Raw genomic sequence first — 26,071 nt, 5'->3', positions numbered from 1 at the left:
CCTTTAAAACTCCAATTTCAACCACATGTGCATAGATTGCACATCCAGGTGGAGTACATTTTTAAGGAAGCAAAGTATTTATGGAATTAAAGTAATTTCTTCTAAATACAAGTGACATTTTCTGAAATAGGAACATATAATCAAAATAATTGTTTTGAAATGCAAGTGATACATTTTGAAGTTAAAATGATCATTGTAAACTACAAATGACAAGATAAAATACATCTGCTTCATTTTGAAATACGAGTGATGTTTCTGAGATACAGATGATATTTTCTGAACTTCTTCTATGCATAATTTCATTTTTAATTAATATATTGCCAGAAAGTTTTATTTTTGAAATATCATATAATCCAAGTCATAGAACACGCAATATGGAATGTCGATCTCGATTGGTTTTTTGGATATTCGAGAGTAAGTATATGAACATAAGATTAAAAGTAAGCTTGAAAATTAGAGGTTTGCTCGCATTCAAAGAGCGAAAATTCAAATTTTTGCAAATAAAACATCTTGTATATGCTTTCTGATTCTTTTATTAAAAGGAACAATGCATTCAAGATATACATTTATAATGGTAGACAGGACTAAGGTGACGTTGAAAATCGATTTTCTGATTTCAAAGATCTATAATTCATATTTTCTAATAGAATAACTTGTGTATTATGTTGCTCTCATATTTTATTTTTCTAAAGAAGAAATTCACTTATGACCTATATGTACATACATATAATTTATATCCCTATGGGTTGTTAACCCATAGGAATACAGATATAAACCTTCTTAATTAGTCTCCATATATCTTCTCCGATAAAATTCTTTAAAAATCACAGAAAAAGTTAAATTTAAAATTTATCCTTTAGGAGCTTCACTGGATTTCGACTTATTGCCATTACTTCTAAACAAACTTCTTCTATAGAGGAATTAATTAATATAAAATTAAAGAGTAAGCTCTTCTTCCTCAACTACGGTAGAAATCTGGCCTGAAACTGACGCTTCAGTAATATTGAATAAGTCACCTAAACCACCATTAAAAGCTTGAAAAGGCCTGAGCAAAAAATTCCTTACCTGTATTGAATAGAAATTACTAAAAATAGAGAGATTATAAAATGAAGATATGGAAAATTTTTAGGAAATCACGGACTTATAAAATTTAAACCTTCAAAATATTTCTTCATCTTTTGAAATTTTGGATTGACTTGAACAGATATTTCAGTAATATTGAAGTGCCCACCTAAAAGGCCTTTAGAAGTTTGAAGAGTCTGGACTAACAAAAGTTCTATAATTGAATGAATTGAACAGAAATTGTTACGATTTCGGAGTAATCCACATAAGAAATTGGAGAAATGGAGGATTTTTGGAAATTCTCCGAAATCCTCTTTGGGAGAGCAGTACATACTTTTTTATGGGTCAAACGTAACAGAAATATTTGCATTCGTAAATCTTTCTTTACTGATTGTTCATATCAAGTCTGCTCTTGCTAGACTTTTTTTTATGTAGCTGGGGAGCAATCACCCTTTCTTCCCCAACGTAACCGCACCCTTGGTAGAAAGTGCCTCACTCACTAAATAATGTGCATACTACCTCTGCAACTCGCTGCATGCATCAAAAACGGTAAAATTAGATTTTAGTTTGGTTCCACGTTTCACCCTCCGTTGCTTTTTCACCGGATATATTGCAGCTGTCGTTTCACCTATGCCATCAGTCTGATGATAAAGGAATCAAAACGTATGTTTCGTTACAAGGAACGCAAAACGCAACAGTTTTATTAAAACGAGTGGAATATTTGACCTCAATTCATCTAAAAAATATATTAAAAAAATTGAAAAAGTAGCCTTAAGTTCATTTTATCTAGTTTTTATTTTCTAGAACAATTGTTGCGTTTACAACAAATAATACATAACATGCTAATATCGTCCTTCTATAGATAAATGGTTTGTGATTGTATGTAAAATGAGTCTGATAGACGTTTTCCCCAAGTGTCTTGTGTCATATTGCGGGGCCTCGCTCCTCGTTGTTTCTCCAAAGTACCACTCTAACTGGTTACGTAAATAACTATTTCGCACGTGTCGGTATAATATTGGTTTTACGAACGCATGGGTGTTAATTGCTGCAATAGTGCATTACAGTACGAGAATAGCAAGGCGCATAGTACGATAGAGATGGAAGTTTGCAAACGAGTGGCAGGCGAGGTCAGTAATTTCGTCGAGCAAAATAACATGCCTTTTTTCGAGAAGTGTAGAGTACTCTTTTTTCGATGTGAGCTGGATATTTCGGTTTCTAATGAAAATGGGAAAATGCGGTTTTCGCGAACATTGCCTTTTTTGTGAAGCGGTTGTTTCTTGTGCAGATTATAAGCATATTTAGAAATTTTACATTTTCGGAATTGGTGGCCTTATCAATGTTCAGCAAACTAAAAACGCTATCTGGAAAATGATGTCATAGATTCAATAGCCGCTACTCATTCTTTAACTGGTTTAAGCCAATATAAACAAAATATGTAATGCAAAAAATAATTCTTGTTCTCGAAAACTATTGACGGAACGATTTAAAATATCTAATAATACACGGGATCTCCTATTTAAAATATCGTAACTTCATCGTAAAAAGTCGTAAACCATGTTTCAGAAAAAAGCAAAAATACGTTCAGGAAGATGTTCGGTTGTTACTTTAATAGATAGTACTAAATTAAATTGAAAAATACTTTGTCCCATGTTTCATTTAAAATTTTTGAGTTTCTATTATTTTGATAGATTTGGCAACACTGCGTCTCTTTAAACGTTTTTAAAAGGAATGAAGCCTGGTTTATAGTGTATCGTTAAACTATCATTAAGAAGTCAAACCACTTTAATTTTTTGAGTTCAGTTTATAGATATACTTATTCCTTGTTATTGCTATCCACAGAGAAATGGCATTTTCCCTTCTTCCTGTAGGTTTTTCATTATGTCATTGTGTTGTAGATTTTTCGGTAAGTAGTATGTAAAGAACAGTACTACGATATAACGACAACATATTAAGTAAATCTATTGTATGAACCAGATTAAGCCTGGGATCGTTATCCTATTTTTATTTTCAAGTTTCTTCATGTCATTGTTAACCGAAATCTTCCAAAAAACACTTATTCTCTACATAGAGAGCATCCTCTAGATTGACTTTAGGTCTGTAAAGGAATTATTTAAAATGTTTTAAAATACTTAACTTCGAAATAAAGTAATGTGATGGATTCATAGCTGATTTTAATTCGAAGCTTGGGACTGTCGAAAATTCTGGAGTATTCTTCGACTAGTGGAGATATCAGAGGGATCAAAAAGAGGGTTCGAAACAAGATCACTCACTTCGACATTCTGATGCCCAATTTCGAAACGTTTCATCTCCTCACGGATAATATGGGTAATTCGGGGTCGATTTAATACAAAAGGGATTGCGTGACCAATTTCTAGTTTTTGCTTTTGCCTGTATATTTGGCTTCCTTTCTATTCGCTTCTTACTCATTGATAAGTTGTCAAAGATTTACAGCATACATTCATTAGGAAAACAGAATAAAAATGTCGTTCAATATGCATGATATGAAGATATTTCTACAGGTCCAAATAGGATATCGACAATCAGTCAAATATGTCCCGAACTATCATATTGCTCTGCAGAAAAGAATAGTCCGAGAATGCCATTCTAAGAGCTGTGGATGGAAGAAATGTCGCAAAGAAAACATGGTCTTTTTACCGGTCCTACAGTGTTTTTTCTATGGAACATATGGGATTTTAAGTGCCATTGCACAATAATCCAAAAATTGCACCTGTCTGAATGCATTGCATTTTGTGTATTAGAAATCGGTTGAACAATTTTAAAGAAATCTAGTTCTACATTTGGCCTTAAATTCCATTTCCTACTGAACGTTAGCAGACTATGAATTTATCATTATTATTATTATTTTATTATTATTACTGTTTATTAATGATATAGAATATTTTTTAATCTACTTCCGGTTCCTAGCTCACTATTTTTGAGATTGTGATACTTTTGAAATGTAGTGCAGAGAAGTCTTATGAGGCACTATACTTATATGAAAAAATTAACCAGGAACTAGCCTCACGTAAAATCCATCAATGTAAATCAAATTTCCAACTGCATCCAAAATTTTTCTCTCGATTTCGCGTCGGGGTAAAAAAATTGCTATTCCCAGTTTCGTTCCTTATAAATTCGTGTCGCGCGTGCCGCTATAAAAAAGAACAGTAATAATGACAGATTAGTCACCCCAAATCGGCCCATGTCTTGAATCACAGACGAGGGAGCGAGGGCCCTAATGCGACGAGGGGGCTCCCTCTCATTTGACGCCACCCACGCGCCTCTCGAAAGCGATCTTCGGGATCTTGGCACGCGCCGTAACCAGCAGGTGTCCGGCTCGTAGCCACTCGGAAGGGTTAATCCCACCGCAAAGCGATGGCCGCCTTAAGGGGAATTCCCCTTACGACCTTGACCGACCCTGACTTTTGTTGTTATTGTGTACAATTTTCGTCCCAAACAGAGGGCTATTAAATGCTTACATGTTCTTTCGATTCGTTAAAAATCTTATGTGTTATGGGATACCGATGGTTTTGCCCTGTATGCACAATGGACAATGACCGACGCTAAATTTGACAAGTCAATGATGATACAATGTAAACAATATCAAATTTTACAAGAAACATGTTAAGTCAATAAGCATTTGAAGTTAGATACTTGGCATATGTCTAATAAAATTTGACATTTGTCTAATTTATAACTTCCTTCGTTTGTCAAATTAAACAACTGTCATGGCCAGTATTGGGTTCTTTCAATCATTATTAGGTAGATTTTATGGCGTTTTTTTCTAAAAGAGTTGGATAACAGACTTTGAGATGTTTGTTCTGTTGTTGTTATTTTGTAGTTGACATGGAAACTAATTTCAAATGAAACGTCACTGTTGATGTGATAATTCCAGACGTCTATTTATATTTCGGATATAATTTATGCTCAACTTAGGTAAACTTATTGTAATTTCATGAAATCTGGTTAAATCTATATTATAGTATATTATAGTAGTGACATCTTAGATTTCTTAGAGATGCGCTCTTCGGCTTTAAACTTGGCGCTCGTGTCATAATATCGAACTTCACGATTTTGGTGCATAATATACTACTAACGGTATAATTCGATTCGCGGTATATTTCGATCGAAGTTGGAATAACGTATATTTCCGATTACTCAAAAAAATTACAGTTTAGTTCCTTTGGAACTTACCCAATAATAAAACTGTAATACCCTGTAACTGTAAAATTTCGGTAATTAATATGTAATCCGAGACTAATACATTTTTTCTGTTGATCTAATGAAAAGAAGTGTTTTCGAGTTCTCGATAATCAATCGTTTTACAACAAACGTGAAGAATCATATATTTTTTATTTGCTGCCAGGACACTCATCAAAAACGGTTAAATCGAGTATATCTTTCCTTTTTATTTTCACAAGGTACCTATCTCATTGGTTATCAATTTTCCCAGATTTAGGTTGAATTTTTCCTGGTAGTCGAGTTTTCTAGTCATTTATGTTCTGGAAATTGAAAAATTTTCATTTCTAGAACATTTTTCCACACAAAATTTTTTCGTTTTTTACCTAAAAATAGACAGTTGTATAAAGTAATTTTTTTTAATGAATACTGCTGCTCATAAGAAACATTTTGTTCTTTAGACTCCTAATCCTAATTTTGATATTTATCTAATTATTGAAGGTATTAAAACTGCACATTTTTTAAAGCTAAAACATACCTTTAGATTTTTCTTATCAATTTTTTGCTTGAAAATTGCCGCACTGCTAGCATTTTTATTATTAACTGCATTACGGCACTGCTTTTGTTATTTTGTCTGTCGTACTGATTACAATAATTGATGGATAGTTTAATTGAAATGGTAAAGCAAAAAAAATGGCGTCCAGAATTATCATCTATTTTTGTGCGATACTGTCAATCTAAATTTTGATTATCAAGTTGACCTCAATAGAAAAAACAATGTGAGGTGCACGTTTCATAAGACCATTGGCGCACTTATTCATTTATTGTCTCCTTAACGATTCGCTCCTCATTTTGTGATTTGGATTCATGCGCCAATATGGTGTTTTAGTATTTTATGAAACTTGTACCTTAATGTACTATTTTCATATAGAAGCATGTTTCATTGAATATCTATAAATTACCAATCAATTTTAATTACGAGATGAATTCCCTCATACATCTTTAATAATTTGCAATTTATTAAAGGTTTTTGAAAGTGGTGAATTTTGAATATTTCACATGCTCATAGAACCTCATATACTTTGTTTTCATCCCAAGATTTCTAGTTTCTACATGTAAGCAAAATTTTTTCCAGTTATTGAAGGACTGAAAACTCTAGGTTTTCCAAACCCTCATTGTATTTTGAGAGCAAAGCCTTCCACTTATTTTTACCGGAAATTTAAGTTTTTCTCACAGAATTTCAGATTTTTTGTTGAATACGCATAATCTACTGATCCTAAGGAACATTTCCATCCACAAACGCCTGCTTCGAACTTTGACAATTTTCCAGTTATTGAAGGTTTAAAACTCTAAATTTTCTAAACTTGAAAGGAGTCTTTAAAACATTCTTTCAGTTTCCTGCCTTTATAAACTCGGCACTTTGCAATATTTGGTCCTTGACAAAGACCGTCTTTTCCTACTAAATCAGGTACCTTTATTCGACCTCAAGCGTTCAATAGCTGAGCGTTCCTCCTCTTCATCACTCATGTGCAAAGATATCTTACTCATAGCAGTTCAAATGGAAGCGGCCTGCATGAGGTCCTGATTTGGTGCGCTGCGATTCTCGTACAAGAGAATGTTCACTGCTTACTACTGTAGCTGCTGCTATTTTGGTACTGCTGCTGTACCAAAGTGACAGTTGGTCGAAAAGTTTAATATTTTTCAACAAATTGTAGTCATATGTTGAAGAATAAGACTATTTGTTGTTGTGGCGGTTAATTTGAAGTTTTATTGCTGGTTTCAGGTGGACAGTTTGGATAGCTAAGGCGTAGCTACAAATGAGAAAAGGAATTGTGACTTGCTATTCTCGGTGCGAAGCTCTCTAACAAGATGAGAATTATACATCTGTTGCTTGTAAATTTATGTTAATTCCATTTGTTAATTAAGTACAGTTTCTCAAATTATAACATTTTCAAATGATAGAGAAAGTTTAGAGATTGTTTTCAAAAGTTAGAAGGTTGAAAGGAACGAATCCGTATGGCGGTAACGACGCGTCGATAGACTGACAGAATATATTCTCATAAGGCGTCGTCCCAGTCCTTTAGGACAAAAAAGCTATTCTTTTGTCCGGTAGTGTAACTCCGCCCATACTTCCTATTGACGCAGAAGAAATAGTCCAATTCTCTCTAAATTTTAAATACACAGGTGTCTTCTAAATGAAAATAACAGCCTCTCATACCTTATAGAGCTCACTTCTTGAAGCTATTTCAATGTCCCCCAATAACCTTGACAGTCCATGAATCCTACCTGAAACGTTTCCGTGCTTCCTTTATTTTTAGCTCCCCCCAACGAACAGACAACTGTTCTGCCTATTTTGAATCTGCCTGTTTTAAATAGGCGAGATTTGACATGAAGAGTTAATTATCATGTCTTTAGTAGTTTAGTAGTTCAGGTCAGCATGCATAAAGAACGAGTCTAAGAAGGAATGTACCAAGAATCCAGAAAACTATTTATAGGTATTCCAGATGAACACATACATTTAGGTGGAGCGTCTAGCCAATCTCTCTAAATGCATTTTGCTTAATAACAAGTTTAAACCAGACATTAATAGTCAGGATATAGGTTCGTTCACCAGGTCATACCTTGCCGAGGAAGGTTTAACGCAAATAAGGGCAGCGATCTGTTGGTTTTGAAAGAATTCCTTTATGCTTGAAAACAACACATTCTTGTTAAACTGAAATACTTACATTAGCTAAAATATACGGATCTAACAGCCAGAATCTGGACGGTACAGAAGGGCATTTTGATACGTTTCTTTTATATTTGAAGACATCCAAATAGATACATCACCTTCGTTCTCGATAAGTCTAAGTAACTACTTGACAAACTGAAATTCCGACTGCATCACTTGTACTCTTGAACTTGGTCCATAGGTCAGAACCAATGGTCTAAAAAAACTGAATCTAGCCCCGTTTTTTTACGGTTTTGATTTTCATTTTTGACAAATGAAGTAATAACCCAGTTCGGTGAAATTGGAGGAAGTGAAGTTACGCTTCTCTGGCGGCAAACTACGATCAATGTCTTCTTCCAACAGTGAGAGAAATCAATTCCAGACCGTCTGAAAGACTGCGCATATTTCTGACTGTTTCTAACAGTCCGGAAGTGGTTTCTCTATGTTATGCAGCTCATGTATATGGAAACACTAAAAAATGGCGGCTTTCTGGTTAGAAGAAATTGGTCCCTTTTAAGGGAATACCAGCAATTGTTAGTTACATCCAGTGATTCTAGATCATATGTAATCGATTCTAATTGACATTAAGCCCAATTAACCTGAACTAACCTGAAATATTAAAAAAAAAGAGTTCATTTATCTGCCTCAGAAAATTTAACTACTTAGCTTAGGTATAAACCGTGATGATGCGATCAGGAAACTATTTGAGGAGTTAACTACTGCCGCCATAGGAACTCTGTACTCTCTAAAGCAACATTGCTTCTTTCTTTCGTAAAAAGATATCTCGGGGATTCGTAAGTAATTTCCTAAAAAATATGTCAAATTAATTAGCTCGAAAGTTAACAGATGTATCAAGAAATCCCCGGACAAAGAGTGTTTTGAAGCAAAATTTATTCGTCGTATAACACTAAAAATGCTTCTCCAAGGCTCCATTTCCTCGATTGATTTAGTTGAAATTGGAAAAGCGTCAACTGATGATTGCTGAGTTACCGAATGAGCATATTGTACTATATCTTAAAATCTTTATGTCAGACTCTCGGTAACTAAAATCAGAACAGGGCATTGATCAATTTCTCCATTTCTACGGAGATTTGCTTCTTGGTAAAGTTATCAAGACATTGACATACGTATCGGTCCCAAGATATTGAATCCGTCCTTCCGCTTTAGGATATGTATAGCATTGGTGAGTTTGATATAATAGCGTTTCTGGTACATTTTTTTACTGGAAATCCAACTGTTGGCAACTTTAGTTCTCTATTCCCTTCATCAAGTTGCGTTTTTCCTTTGTGTCCGTTTACAACTTCCCATGATCTTTAATTCGAAAACTTTTCCCGCGTTGAAAATGCCAGGACGTTGCACAACTGATATATTTTATTGCGCAAACTGCAAAGTAGGCTATTCAAAGATATAAAGCTTGTCATTACTTCCATTTGTTTGCGAACGGTAGAATCGTTCACCTGGGCCCGCACCTGGGCCATGGGTCTATTGTCCATGAAAGTCTGTAATAGCGCCTACCACCCATTTATCAATCAAACAGCTCAAGCTCAGACGAACCATTTGGTCGACGCACGGAATCCGTCATTTTCTCTAAGCCTCAATTATTAATTGCGATATTTTAATTTTCGTCGAAATTTTGACCTCGAAAACACTTTTCTGGGTTAAATGACAAATCATTTAAAGGCGTAAATCCCTTGTCCTAATTCGATCTTAACAAGTAAAAGAAGACGCCTTTTCGGCTTTTTTACATGAACCGCAGGGGATGACGTGACGGACTGACAGTGATCTATTAGCAGAGGCGTGAAATGGGGGAGAATGGGGCTCGAAATACCCTTACGCTCCACGTTGCCCAAGGTAAGGGACGCCCTATCCGTCAACTGAGACGGTCGGTCACTGCTGCAGGTCTGATGTGGACGTTAACCGCACGGCTAGACGTTGCCCAGACATGCAGGTTAGCGAATTATTTGAAACGGTGTTTCGTCTCGCTCTATCACGGCATCTGTCAGTTAAAAACACTTTAACACATCATTTTCCACTACTTTGTAATTCAAGAAAAATTGCTTTCGGAGCCTTAGCAGTTATTCATTAGTTCCTAACTTAAAATTCTCCGCATCCTTTTAAGTAGCAGTTTTTAAGATGTACAGCACGGAGAGATACAAATGTGCAGAACTAACACTCAACTGGCCTGGTTATCCCCATTTCTCTCTCGTCTTTTTCTCGGCCATTTCTGACCCACTACAGTGCCATTGCAACTTATGTAAATAACGAGTTGAATGGTCAGCGACCCAAATAGCTTATGACATCGTGGCTCGGGGTTATTACCCCATGTCTACAAATCTCACCCTGAAACGGAAGGATTCACGCAAGCAGGGGGTGGTAACGTTTGTCCGAAGGTCGTCTTTGTTTGGGTTTTATCCGTGACGTACACAATGGCTATTCTTATGGCGATTTTGGGTTGAATGCCTCAAAATGGAGGATATTTTGGTGTGCTCATGTTAGTGGGAGTTGTCCAGCTGATCATATGTCATTGTGTGGCTCAAGGAACGGCAAGTTTTTGTGTTAACTTCGCCGGGAGGAGTAAATTGTAAAACTTGGAGCTAAAAAATGAGGAGGAGAAAAATAATTATTGTATTTGGCAACCAAAAGAGTGGGACAGGAAAAATCGGAAACCGAACGAGGAGATCAAACAAACATGAAAATAGGTGAAACGCTACCGCAAACCTGAAACTCAAAAATTCTTTAACAAAAAGGAAGGCAGAATACGAAAGATTGAAAACTCTAAAGAAATGAGCAACTGGCACTTGCTGTAAAAGAATACCTCCGACACCTATTAGAGGTGGAATGAATGGAAATTTTGAAAATTCCTTTAAGAAAAGCATGTTTTCTTGCCTGCTATTTTTATTGCAATCAGCCAACCTAAATTTTACTTATTTCTATATAACCAACTGTCCCATTAGATATCTACTATCTGAAGCAAACTTCATGGTTATTTTGTTCTCTGAATTTGGTCCTTTATTGAGGACCACAAAATACACTTCCCTACTACGTACAATGTTTTTATTAGACCAATAACACGCCCATTGAGGTATCTAGGCAGACATTCAAAATCGGAGGCGTTCTTTATTGGAGATTTTACCCCCAACTCTCGTGGGCCTAACCCTCGTGGGTCCAACATAAAAAACTTTAATGGCACGCTTCGCCTTATCAATTTTCCTCAGCATCCATCTGATCAGTTCTTTGCATACTTGGAAACAGAGTTAGTAACAAGTTCGGGAATGACTCAATACATTAGAAAATATACAGCAAAAATTCATGAAATTTGGTGTAGTTATTCTGGCTTTTAATTCCTCTAGATCTTGATATTCCGTTTATCCCGCTTTATCCATTTTCCCCTTTCTGGTTCTCGTTCGATCCCTTACCATGGACTAGTCTTCGTTCAATTGCCGTAGGTCAGGTAGTTTTATATTAGTTGGTTTCTTGATAAGATTTTCTCTGTCTAAAACCTTATATCATCAGTTACAGTATTCCAGGTTCTTTCTTCAAAGCAGAATCCTTATTTAAATTGAGACCGATAGAATATTACTAGAACTGCTAGAATGATATTTTTGGGTTCTGTGGGCGTTTCAAAATAGTTTCTATGCAGCTTATTAAAATCTGTCTTTAATAGTCTTTTAGATACTAGCTCTTAAAATCTAAGATTTTTATGTTTCCAAAGTCTGTACTTCGTCAATGGTTTGCAATATGTCAATATGGTTGTTACACAGCCTTCTTTTGGAATGTCAGCCAAAAGTTCCGATAGATAAAAAAGCTTTGGAATATATAAAATTTTGTAATTAGCGGAGCAGAATGAACCAGATTTAGTAATTTAACTGTTCAAAATTTGCTTCTGTTCTACACAGTGTGTTAGTATGAATTTATTTCTATAGAGTCAGATTGCCCAGTATTATTATTATTTACGGTCTCCTGTAGATGCAAAAATCTTTTTGCTGCTTAGTAACATTCTTTTGATCAATTATCTGTCTTATCTATAACCCTAGGTCTCAGTTATGGTACCTTACATATCTGGGAATCATCTTTGCGCCTTCCATTTCCTTGATGTTTCGTCAATCTTACAAGGAAAAAATATGTAACAGTACCGTTCTCCCAAAGTAGTTACACATTCTCGTGCAAGAAAGCATCGGAAATTGATAGAAAGCTTAATGAGTAATAAGGAATTATCGTAATATGGCGATTCCAGAAAGTTTACTAGTTTGTTCACAAAAGAATTGTGGAAATATCAACTTCGATGTCATGTTTGCTTATTCTCATCATAGCGAAGTTTAGCTTTACTCATCGGAAGAACTTTAAGTTAGCGATACTGAGTTAATCTCTTTACTATAGTCTATCCTAAACTCACGTGTATTCCGTAGGATATGTTGTTTTTTATCGAAAAAAATTATACATAATAATAAAATATGTATCATTGCCATATTTTAATATCCAAATACATATTTTAGTAGATGATATCCGGCAATGAAAACAGCAGCATCAAATGATACTCTATAGGGTGCCTTTTTTAAGACCGCTCGGTATTGCTATTTCTGAAACGGCTGGAGTTACAAGGTTGGTTAAATTAGACAAAAGTTGCCGTTTGTGGAGTTCATTTAGGAAGCCTTTACAGCGTTGCCACACTTGAGTGATCACTGAGATATTCAGGGAAATAATTTATGAAAATTTCTACTTTGTAAACTATTTTCTCAAATATCTCAAACCCCTCAACATGTGGCAACATCATAAGTCAGTCGTTTCGAAAATAGTAATCAACAATAGTGAGTACACTTAAAAAGGACACCATGTATCATATATTTTTGTTACTCAACAATGAATTGGGCTTTAAAATAATTTATATTGAATGCGAATGTATGCAGAAAGATTGTGCCAATATCCTACTCATTTTCATTTCTTTTCTCAATTCTTGGCTTCTAACAGTTTTTACTCTTTTTCTTTTTAATTCATATTTTAATTGGTAGTGCCAATATTACAAGTCAGTTCAGATTTCAGATCGAAACTATTTTGTACTCCTTATGAGATAGCGCCGAGGTGTCAGAGTGCCGAGAAAACTGGAAGGGAGATCCTGAGTAGGATGGAATCCAAACTCCTGCTACTGTACATAATAATCGAAAACATTTCATGCCATCGGTTTGGACGCGTTAGTTTTTGTCGATTAACCCGAACTTACATCTACAGATGACAAAACCCATTTCCTTCAAATTTGGAGGAATCCCCACTTTCCCACGGCAACAGATTGCCAATGTTCCTGATACTCCAATGAGTTAGCATTCTCTTCTACTCTCGAAACATGCTTCAGAAACCCACTTGGGACATTTTCAATTATCAATTATTCAAAAAACAATGTTGCTGTCGCACTTTTTGGCTACATCCCCTGATACCTCGGATACCCTGGCTTAGAAAACCCGTGGTACCACCGGTTCCTTGCCCTTAAATATTGTACTCAGTCGTCGCCTTCATTCTATGGAATTGAAATCCTTGCATATTTTAGACTTAAGCTGTGCTCTGTTCAGAATAGGAGAACATAATTAAAAATAATTTAAAAAATTGTATTTCTTTGTTGTCAGTACAGATTAGGTATGATAAGGTTCATAACGTGCTTCTTACGTTTGTCTCACTTCGTAGTGGATATATTCCATTACTCGTCAGACTCTGATTCGTCAAACTATAAGTATATATTTTCAAATTATCTAACAGTTGAAATAATTAATACTCCTAAATAAATTACTCACAATTACAATACTTAAACACCAGCTATTTAGCCGTATTTCACGATGTTCAGCATTTGAATCCTGAACGATTCACGCGGATATCATTAATCTCTACCCTGAAAGGGAGCAGTTATTCAATCGATTACACAAGAAATAAGGCAATATTTTCCATTTAAAAATGTGTTTTTGAATTGAGTCAACCCCGCGGGCAAGTGCTCTCCAAGGAACATCTTACGTGTCTTTTTTATGGGCCCGCAAAAGTGACTATTCCTACATGATTTGCTAGCTTCACACTGGTTTATATGAGAGTTTAAGAGAGTAATTGAAGCAATCAAAGCAATTGTTCCAGGGTAGTCCATGTTGCGATTCATGAACTCTTGCCGCCTATGCAAATCATAAATCTGTCCGAGTCAAATGATTTTGATAGCACTGCGCGAGCCGTGAAAAAAACTAATAAGACAGAAAGCAAAAGTGCAACCTATTGAGAAAGAAACACTGACAGCAGAGAAGAGACACGGAGGTTATTGTTCTTGAAATGGAAGTTGAAATAATAGATATGGGACTATAAAAAAACATGATAAAAATAAAAAAGACATAAATGCCGAAGGATAACCCAACATTGAAATCCTCTGAAATTAAGCCTGTTTTTTTATTATTACTTATACCGTTTCGGAGTATTTATTGAAGATTGATTATCGTTCGGATGTACATACTATATTATAATGTATACATATAAAGATATGGTATATAGAGATTCTTCCTCCCCCTATTTCTTTAGATTGAAGAAGTAGAATGAAACTTGATGGTTTTGTAGAGGAAAACTATAAGTTTTTTTATCTATTCTAGAATCTCAATATCTTGAAGTATTTCAAACAATAGGTTAACATGACATTTCACAGATCCTTGAAGAAAGAACGAATATACTTCAAGATTACGTAAATATTAAAAGCTCTGCCAAAGAAGCTTTTCAGTATCAAATAAGTTATGATATTTTCTATGAAATAAGATCATTCTGAGGAAATTGAATCAAGGAGAAAGTACCTCTTCTGCGCTACGAACAAGGCAGGTAGTCTAAATCTCAGATCTAGTCAAGATATATACAAATTTTACAATGTTCTTTGGAACCGTGAAGTACTGTGGTACCTACTATATTACCTCATGGATTTTGCGTGTTTCATATGGACAGCCTATGTGACTACTTACGGAGACGCCCCGGTATAATCTTACTAGAATATTTCCAGGGATTCATGGAAGACTAACATGAACTTAAAGCAACTAGAAATCGTTAGTTAGTTAATAAACGTTGTAGTGAACAGACTTAATAAATACAACTAAAAATATTCTAAGTAGTTCAAAGCGTTGTTGAAGTAAATGGGGTGTTATTAATTGTTAAATGTGTGTTTAAATAAAGTTTGTTGGGTCTTACAAAGTTTGAGAGACAGTTTCACTTATCGCCGATCCCACGAGAAGTATAATAATATGAAGTAACAATTGCAAAAAAATGAAACAAAAAAAAAAGAAATGAAAATTTTGTATAGTGGACATGAAATAAATAGATAAAAAACTTAGATACCCATTTTTAGGGCTATTTTTAGAGCACAGAATTAAATTTTACCTACGCAGGATTCATCTGTAAAAATGGTCACTGCTTATCGATTTCTTCTTGTCTTTCAGAAAGCTTTCCAAACTTAAATTATTTTTCACAGAAATTCCTTATTTCTCTAGTTTTGTTTCCTGTACACACAAGGCGGAGAATCTAAATCTGACACCTAAAGATTTAAATTTCCTAGAGAGACGACATAATATAAAAAATATCCTATAATTTCGGAAGGTTAAGCTTTTCACTATGGAAGAGAGCTTGATATTTTCTAACAAAAACGACCATGACAATGAAAATGAATTAAGCAGAAACCGTACTTCTCTGTAGAATTAATACAGGGAGTTTAAATCTCAGACCTAGTCAAGATAGATGAACGTTTTCTGTAATTTCCAAAACACGAAAAGCGTTAACAAAAGAAGCTTTTAAGCATCGAAAAGGGCATGACATTTTCCCTCAAGTGAAATTATGTTGAAGAAAATCGTTCAATAATAAAGTTCCTTTATTCCTGCACAATTAAGGCAGGGAGTCTTAAACATCAGGTTTAATCAAGACCTATGCAATGTAAAAATTTTTCAAAATTTCAGAAATGCCAAAAAGGTAAACAATAAATTTTCGCAGCCAAAGAATGGACGTCCAATTTGCTTTCAAATCATATCACGAAACGTTGAATTTGTTCAATATATACTATGTTTTTGGATAATACATATGATGTTTTAAAATTTAAATCACGTTTCTACAAATTAACTAGATTTGATTAAATCTTTGACTGAAACACTGCAGGTTACCATCCAGTTTTGAGTAACGTAACCCTTTAGGGACCAGTTATCGGATTGTATGTTAAACAATATGTTGAAATACTGTTTCCTTTATAATGCGGACATGAATGGGTTGTTAAAAAGTTGATGAGAGCCAAAATGGAGGCGATTTACGAATTAATTGTAACCTCGATGTTTTTCATGAAAAAAATTTGGAAAAAGTCTTATAAACTACCAAGTTTTGTGTCGTTTTAGAGCTCTGCATGTATTTATTACATGGGAATCAATATCAAGGGCTTTTTCCCTTATTATGAGTAAGAATTTCTTGTCGCCAGGAAGAACACGTTCATGCTAAAACCTAAAATAATGAATGGTTCAATATTCGGTTCACCCACTTTATATGGGAACTATTTTTATTAACGTGAATTTAAAACCACATTGGGTTGAAACGGCAGACAACGTCTGGTTCGGCACACATATCCGGTAGGCAACAGAACCAGGTGCATCTTTCCTTTTTTGCTAAACAGGCCCTATAGGGTTTGTTTACTTATTAATTTTAATGCGGAAAAATTTTAATTTTGTGGTATATATGCATGTACCTATCGGCAAATGGGTTAATCATGACAACAAAGAAGTTTGATGGAGGGCGGCGGGTTTCAGGTGAAACATTATGGTGCCCGATCTTGGAAAATAAATTAATTTTCAGACCTTTAGTAATCAAGAAAAATATCGATTACAGATTCAAACGTACATTTTTCTCGATTGAAATGTTATATAAGCCGTCCCCTTTATTTACAGCAACACACCAGTTGTTCGACCCTGACGGAAACACGTGGTTTACCTACATATCATATACTGGTCTGTGCACACAACATGTTTCCAATTCCACCCACTGGTAGTGAAGTTTCTCGAATCCTTTAAATAATGTCTCCTCTATAATTACACCTCTCTTGCAATTAATTACTTATTCTTGTTACAGCAAAATACCCTAGACCCTACTGGATGTAGCACAAATCGCTTTGCGAAAATTAACCATAAAATTATTCTTCATTCGGCACAATAGCAATTTTTTGAGGCATAGAATAAAATATCACCTAGGCAGGCATCACTTGCAAAGATGGTTGCTGATTATCGATTCCTTCTTCTCTTTCAGAAAGCTCTATAGGTTAACGACCCCTACATCCTGAATAATCCTACCCGCTCTCACCCCTCGATGCCCTTAAAATCCGGTTTCTAGAATTACCCTATCGACTTACCTACCTTCTGCCACAGAAATAGCTCTTTTGATAATTTTTTGCTATTGCTTATTTTAGTTCTATGCTATGCGATAATAATTAGATATTATTCAAGTAAATTGTTTTTTCATTAAGCAACATTAGACAAACCTAATGATCATTTTAATCAAAATTTGATGATGATCACCATTAAATTGCATGTAGGTAGTATCTGAAAGTTAATTCATTGGTTCCATCCTCACTGCGTAGTTTGATTGTGGCGTTTGCACATTTTTAGCTATGCTTTTTATGATTTCTTTTTATTTATTTTCGTTTTGTTTCTTTGTTTTAGAACCTATACGGAGAACCTTACATGAGGGGCGAATCAAGAAGAGGGAGAGGGAAAGGTCGTGGTGGATCGGTACGTTTTTTCAATATCAATAACTAGTCAAGGATGTGTGCCTAGCTACTCTGGGCATTTATTGAATTATGCGTACATGGTTTTGTGAAAATGCAGTAACTTGGGTAGTATTGAAATACTAACCCCCTTAAGGGATTTAATTACTCAGGTATCTTACGAAAGTTAATGTTGAGCTCTTCCAAAAAGTGCGCTTGTAGCGCTATTACTGCCCCATTTTTGAGAGTTCAATTATTCATTTAAGTCGGGTTGACAATGGAATATTTATCTCTTAGAAATTCAGCTTTTTTCAAGATTTTATTACTTGTTTAACTCAGGTTTACACGTAGCTGATTATTTTCCAGATATTCCACTTCTTCTGAAGGTGGCTTTGTTATTCAGATAATTGGAGTTTACACAGAAACTTTACCTCCTACAGCTCTCTTCCTAAAGAGATTTTATTACGCAACATACTTAAATTAACACCGTGAAGTTTCTTAACAGATATTTCACTTTCGTGAAGGTTTTATTCACGAAAGGAAATACTGTACAGTAAGATAACACAGCGCTATTATTTTACTATTCAGATAATTCAGATTAACACAAAGCAGTGCTATTATGGTATTCTACTTTTTTATCTGTTGTTTTGGTTACTAAACCAATTTTACTTCTCAGAAGTTCAATGAAATTAATCATTGTGTAGATTAACATGAAAATGTTTCTTCTCATGGATCCCAATTCTTTAGAGGTTCGTTACTTAGTTCATTTGGGTTAATACGGAAATGATTATTAATTCGTATGGGTTACACTTTTGTATGGGTTGAATTTACGCTCGCGTGAACCTAGCGAACGCTACACGTATACTGATTACTCAGTTATTACTCACTGCACTCATAAAAAGCCGCTTTTTCTTGGTCAAACTGTCTTTTTTTCAGGATTCTATTATTTGGGCACTATCTTTAAATTAACATTACCTCCCATATATTAAACCATCATCAATTTTCACTTTCTTAATGGTTTTATTCATTCTGCTGATAATTTAACAGTAAGATTAGTTAGGTACTGATGGAACTCGAGTTAATGTGCATCTAGATTTTATTTCCCAAAAGATTTGCTTTTTAAGAACTTTTATTACACATTTGTTATTAGATTCATTCAAGTTCAATTCAAGTAATATGGTGAAGTTTTTTTAATCAAATTAAGGCAAATTTAGATTCTTCGTTCAGGTTAACTCAGCAAAAACTCTGTTTTTCTATGTGGTAGCTTTGTTATTAATTTGATTCGAGTTAACACACAAACTCTAATTTCTAGAAGTTCGACGTATTTATGAATTTTAAACTCATGAAAACTCATTTATTAATATCTTCCTTTGAGATAACACGGCGATATTTTATACCCAAAACATTAGGTTAGCTCAGGTTTTAATTTAGATTAACGGAAAATATCTAATAAGGGGAAAGAAGATTACGCGGAACCTAAAAAACGACATATTTTATAGAATTTAAGGAATTTCTACTCCTTTATCTCTGACGAAGTATCAAAGTTGTGGAAGCTCCCATTTTCTGAATTTTCAGAGAAAAAATTTTCGGAGAAAGCGTGAGGAAAAGTTGTTTGTTTACTCTCGATAAGCAGGAAAATTTTATTGTTTTTTAGTTTGTCCACGGAGTGCTGAGAATTTTGCCCGACGGCAAACTCCTGGGAAGATTTAAAAGCAAGATTATTTGCCACTAATGGCAAATTGTAAGTTTGTGAAAAGGTGGGAATGAGAAAACGAAAGAGAGACGCTAGTAAAAGAATAAAAAAGGCGTGAAAGCTCAATAAAGGGAAATATGTTTTATTGTAGGTAATTATGGGGGAAAGGCAAAAACTAGCTTCCAAGTTATGCAGAGATGGTTGAAATATGGCCATGTATGTACAAGGCTTAAGTAATGTTTTGTTAATAAAGATAATATTTACTGCACTACTGAGATATATCAACAAAGCATCAACCGTCAGTGAGCGAACCTAAAAGAATTAATAATCTTTCCTTAAGAAGATTCTCATCATCGTTTGCTGGGAGTTCTCCAGATCAAGACTCTGTTGATTCAAATGTTCCAAGATCTACAGATTGGGACTCGCCTGATTTTAAGATAACAGACTATGGTGGTTCTTTACCTTTAAAATGATCGACTTTCTCAGTCAGATTTTTCAACAATTAATCTAGCAACAGATCAGTTTTAATGATAATGTCGTATGTATCAAGCATCGGCTTCTTGGGATACACAACATCTAAGATTTCGATATTTTGCATTGATTGTTTCATTATTCTTCCAGAATTCACATCCTAAATTTGATGCCGTGGCTAATGTTAAATGATGATATTGTTTATTATCTTGAGGAAAATTATTTAAAATGGACTGAATCAAACTGTTCGATGTTGTTTCTCTTTTCTTCACTATGAATTTTCCACCGATCGGTTGGTCAATTTTGAGATCGGAGTATTCAAAAATGTTGAATTGATCTTGGAGGGGATATTTTCGAGTTCAGATTAATCAGGTTGTTCAGGAGTGCCATTCACAGTTCCATTACCCTTGTCGAGATCGTTTTTAGTGCTGATCTAGATTTCCGCATACCAGTTTCACTCTCATCTATCTTTATTACCGCCCAACGAGAAGTCTCAGCAAGAAAATTAGTGAATGACGTCACTTCACTGCTAAATTTTTCAGTGAATGAGAGGGTAAAAAATACCTAGTAGTAGTATTAAAATAATTCAACAGAGGGTGCGTAAGAGAAAGCGAGAGTTATGCATTATCAACAAAAGCGAAAGCAACCCCCAGTGCGTTGCGCATTTTCACTCGAAGCTTGTGCGACGTTGCCATGCCGAAATTGCCGGCTCGTGGATTGAATGAAATGAATTTAATATAACAAAGAAAGTTGTTTTCATTGAAATGTGTTTCATTAGGCCCACAGTTATTTACGATAATGAACAGTATTGTACACATGGCCATAACGAAATCTGGAAACTATTATTTATGGGGACCGAAATAAATCTTGTAAACGCAATGAAAATCCAATTTGGATGTTTCGCATTAACTTTGTGAAATAATAAAATTCTCTTTTGATTATTTCTGCACGAAATAACTGGAAAAGGGCAAGACAAAGAGCGGTATGTCCCAGAAACATAAATTTCAAAACTCATTAGAAATTCTATCTCACCACTCTACTCTCGCTTTCAAACCCATACCACTACTAGCATTACACGGCAACACCGCTTTCAACCCCCTTAATCTAGCCTGGATGTTATTGATTATGTCGCACTGGGCAGGCGCAGGTCTTCTTTCGTTTCTGCAATTACATTCCCGTGCTGCCGCGTACGGTTTTCACGAAATTATGTCTGTGGCATGAGCGGATAAGTTTTGTAATAACGTGTTCATCCACTCCCTCTTTCGGGATATTTCAATTTCGGTGACAATATAAGAATTTTTTAGAAATTCCCATGTCTATGTTCTCCTATAAATTACAATATAACAGTATTCGCAGAGTAATCAAACATTCCAAAAAATATGTTACCTAGACCGATTTTTGACTGTACTGCGCACCTCGATCTGAGTGATTCAATGTGGAAGCCGAAAATTCTCTCTGTCTTTGTCTAACATACTATACTACCTAGATGTGTAAGACAAAATAGAGATGACTATAGAAATAAGTGGTTAACCATTTCATCAGACTCGGCTCGAGTCTGATAAACGAGAAAACTAGGCAACACTTCCATTATAAGAATAATTTAAAATGTATAACCTTTGTCCCCGTAGAATTATATGTATATGTGAGTAAGTACTGTTTAATTGAAAATAACTGGTTACTTCGTTGTCACGTTATCAACGATATAAAATATAGTCATCTAACGACTAAACATATTTATCATAAAAAGTTCTGTCAGCTGCGGCACCTTCATCTACTCAAATTTGATCAACACCGACAGAACCAAAAATGGCCAGGTGTGCTCACAATTTCGTGGCTCATTTTGGCTCACTCTTGTCATCCAATATCACGCGGAAGTAAATGAGATGCACGAGGCGAAAAAGAGGGGCACTCGAGTTATCAAAGATGTACTCGGGCGTTTGACCAACTGACATTTCTGTCTTTCTATCTATTTCTATCTTCTACGATAAAGATATGTTCGGTGGACTAGCTATCAGTCAATTTTTTGAAACCACTGACCACTATTTAAAAATGTTTTTCACTGTTCCCAGGCACCCATTATTGGGTGTGTGAAATCGCTATGAAATAGGTTTTTTCACTGTTTTTCTAAATTCAAAAAGAGTTGAATATCGAGTTAATAATGACATGCATATAGCTCATTATATGCCTAGTGGGTTAATCGGTTAATGTCGTCATCATCCTCATTGGTGTTTTATTTACAATTGTCATGGAAATAAGTCAAATAAAACGTCAACGTTAATGTTGTGATTCAAAACGCGTTGTCGTTTTGTGTTTCGAATTTAATTTATTTTTATTTACTCTTTTATCAGCCTGTTTCTTTCTGAAGTGTAGACTGTTATGAACGAGTAGCAATCGACTGTCAAAAATGTTTGTTAATGTTATGATTGTTGATTTCGTTATTTTTTGCCATGTTCAATTTCCACTTTCAAAATTGAGTTCTATACGTCATTCTTAATTTTGTTTTACAATAAAATAATCCGAAGAAAAAGGTAGATATTTCAGATTATTAAATTTACACCCCGTATTTGTGGAATTATACCAATTATTGTTCTCACTGGTCCTATTTGTTAACTAAGTTACGAACTGAAAGTGTCTGCTTTCATTTTATATCTAATTATGAAATAAAACCCGTTTAGTCACCGGTCTGGATTAATAAAACTGTCACTCTATTTGTGAAAATTAGAAAAAGTATATTTGTTTTTGCAGTTCATTTTATCAGCCATCTATCTCAAGTGTTAATTTCCTACTTCTGTTTTGTGCACTGCATTTCTTTATTGATATTTTTAAAGTATGATCTTGAGTATTGGTTATTTTTCTGTTTGTGTTTCTTATGGAATGCTTCTTTCAAGGATTTTTCGAGAAAAAAAAATTCTGTCGGGTTTCGTAGGCCGAAAAACCTGGACTACCGTGTATCTGCCATATTTACTAAACATCACGTTAAAATAAAAATATCGCATATATAGTATACCTTACTCTATTCGACCCAAGTTCGAGATCCAAACGACTGCGCCAAAAATTTTAGATTATTTTTGATTTTCAATATTTCAATTGTCATCTTATTCTTTGTTTATATATACATTTTTGTCATATTGTTATCTTTGTTTTTGTGGATTATTATTTACAGGTTTATTTTTGCTTTTGAGTACAACACGACACGTTAAACATCGCATTTGTCAAACATTGTCCGATATTTTTAACACTATTTTCTTGACGTTTATTTTCATTTTTTTTGTCTTAGAAACATAATTGTTTATATATCCGAATTTGATTGAACTAGGTACTGTATTCGGGAAATTCCACAACCCGTTAGATTTTCTCCAATTATTTCAGATAACTGAGGTGCTCAGTTATCCTAAAAAATAGAGATTTAATGAGAATTCTGCGAAATTATAATGTACCTCGAGAAGACGAAAGGTTTTACAGAAAAAGCGGAGAGGACATTTTATCCGATTTGATCTTTTAAGTTTACATTCGGGGACTCTCTGGGCTTTCATCAAACAAAAATGTTAATCATTTGATAGCAAAAACTACCAATTAAACATCTTACTCGAAGGCCTGTCCCTTTGCTTTTGTACTGTCAGAACAAAACGCTTCCAGTGTGATATAATATCATCATCACCTTCTTTCCTAGTTTTCTCTAGTCGGCATAATTATCTCCCAATCTGCACCCTTTTGCATGTGAAGTTCCTCGTTTTCCACCAATATTAAGGACTGCCAAATTTGTCTCCTCTCGGCATTACGGCATTACGGCTTTGTAGTTTCGAACAACATTCTCTCTAATTTTATCCGATTAAAGAGACGCCTTTTAGATCATCATGGGACTGTTACGTAAGTCGCCTTAAATTCAATTATCTGGTATTATTTTTCTCTGTTACGTCTGGAATATCCCTCAGTAATTAACAATCTCAAATGGATCAAAGATATGGCTCATTCAAATGCGGAATTCTCTTAGATAACGTTACGGTTTAGTGCTGATTGCTTTAGCTGTATCAGTGGAACATGAAAACGTGACACACGTTGAACTGAAGGCTGAAAACAAGCGAGGATGATCGAAATTGAACGGAAATAGCCGAGTGCATTATATTGTGAAGTTAGTGCAGACCAACGGCACATCGATCCTCAGCTTTAAACAACGGAACAAAAAATGCAAAGCTCAAGTTGGGAATCGGGCTTTCTCAGCCCAGGTACATCTACAGCTGTGGGGGTCAAGCGAAAATATTAATTTTCTGTTGAAAGTTGAAATCGAGGAAGATAACGTTCGAGTCTCTCGCGTCCTCGTTTTAACCCAAATTTTAGAATAGTGCGTTCTAAATATATATATATTTTGTAGTTCAGTACGCATTGTCAGAGGCATCAAGCGCGCAAGCATACCTTCACGTCGAGCTTCAGTCTCTTGAGTTTTAAAGGCATCTGTAGGTGGTACCCTTTTTGGTACCTAAATCACTCGTGCGAACTAAATTTTGGAGTACCTAGGTTCATCCAGGTACTCGTTTCTCTTTAGTTGGTGTAGTTGAAAGGGAAGGTATCTTCCAACCAAGGGTATGCAAGTAAGTGTGCTTTGCCTTAGAACTACTTATGTATGTATATTACTTAAGTACATCAAAGATGGCATAATAACGTGTTTATGTGATCTGACTAAAGCTCTCAACCTACTTATCAAGTTTTATGTGGAATATCGTGAGTCAATATACATTTTTCGAGACGTTTTTTAGTTACGACATGTGTTAATGAATGTTTTCATTCACAAAATTTGATAATCATGTTGCAGAACATAGTAAACTCATGAAATAATAGGATTAATGTCACTGATATTAATTACTATTCCTATTATGCGAACGCTGAAATGGCAAGTTCGCTGTAGGAGGTGATTGAGTTATAGATAGAAGACTGTTACATATATATTACCTTTGGGGATGTTGCTAACATCTGTTTAATTTTCTTCCATTACTCCCTTTAAAAGACACCATAATTGGGTGTATCGAATGACCGTAAAGTACGTTTTCTTGCCCTTTTTTCAACAACAGATGAATAACAGGTCAATAATGACCAGCTTATGGTCCATTATTTACCTAGCGAGCTAATCGGTCACAATGTCGTCATCATCCTCATTGTTACTTTAGTTATGGATTTATGGTTTTAGATTTAATTTATGCTTAATTTAAATAAATTTAATGTAACATTATAAAAATCTATTTCAGTCTAGTAGAGAAAAAGTCGTGTATACACCGCTGTGGTGAAATACCTATGATCCTCGTGTCTTATATTAAGAATTCTGAATTTAAACTTGACGCTCGGGTCATAATAATATACTTCATGACCTTGGTTTATAATAGACTATTAATTTGAAGAATATGATCTAAATATTGAAGTTACGTAACAGTAATCACGATAACAGGTACCCTAATTATTACTCAAATTTAGGTATGATTATATATACAATGTTAAACGTTATATCATTTAGGTCAAGCAAGTGCTACTCGCATATATGTCGTTTTCCTCTTGTTTCAATCGAGTTTTGATTTTCAAATTCGCAAAAAGGAATAAGTAAAGAAACATGCTTTTGGTTATCCAGTCCAAAATAATAACCAGTTATTTTCGCACAGCTTTAGAGCCAAAATTCAGGTATTGTACATTCATTTTAACAGTGCATGACATAGACATGAGATTGGATTGAACACTTGTAGTATCTAACAAACCTAAAAAGACATGAAACTTCAAGTTTGAAGTCAAAGTTTCCTGATGATTTTTAAAATATTTAATAGTTAAGAAAATAACTGATTTTTCCATTTTTCCATTAAAACCCCCAGTGGTTCTCCATAGGAATGAAAAGAAGAAACCAGACGTTACAAAAAAAGCTATACTCAATGAATGCTTTTGTATATGTATGTACGTCATGGAGGAATCTAGAAAGGGAAAAGGAAGAAACATATTCATGAAGAAGATAGCCCTGTTGAGAACTATCTTCTTCACTTCTTACTTCAAAAAATCAACCGGTTCCAAGTTCGCTGAGAATCCCGAAGTATGAACATTCGTTTTTGCCAAGCAGGCTTCATTGTTTGGCGAAGCTTCTTCATGTACGTTTTGATAAGTGAGTGAAGAAATCAGCGGCCAGAGGAGTGCAGGACCGAACACCAATCATAGAATAATATCACTCTTTTGATAAGTAATTTTGATTATGCATAAAGAGAAAGATTTTCTT

The 26,071-nt window shown here is 34.7% G+C and overlaps 1 protein-coding gene across 1 annotated transcript in view; it reads left to right on the top strand.

Moving 5' to 3' along the window:
• The window catches only part of Tet (Ten-Eleven Translocation (TET) family protein), a 73,095-nt gene that overhangs the window by 31,375 nt on the left and 15,649 nt on the right, over positions 1–26,071 (top strand). Inside the window, exon 4 of the mRNA XM_066402080.1 lies at positions 17,626–17,694. Within this exon, the coding sequence (XP_066258177.1) occupies positions 17,626–17,694 (69 nt within the window). The remainder of the gene's footprint in view (positions 1–17,625; positions 17,695–26,071) is intronic.

The sequence above is a fragment of the Euwallacea similis genome, chromosome 24 (genome assembly GCF_039881205.1).
Source record: "Euwallacea similis isolate ESF13 chromosome 24, ESF131.1, whole genome shotgun sequence".
In the NCBI taxonomy this organism is placed as follows: domain Eukaryota; kingdom Metazoa; phylum Arthropoda; class Insecta; order Coleoptera; family Curculionidae; genus Euwallacea; species Euwallacea similis.
Note: the sequence above shows the minus strand (reverse complement) of the source record. Positions and strands in the feature narration are given on the sequence as shown.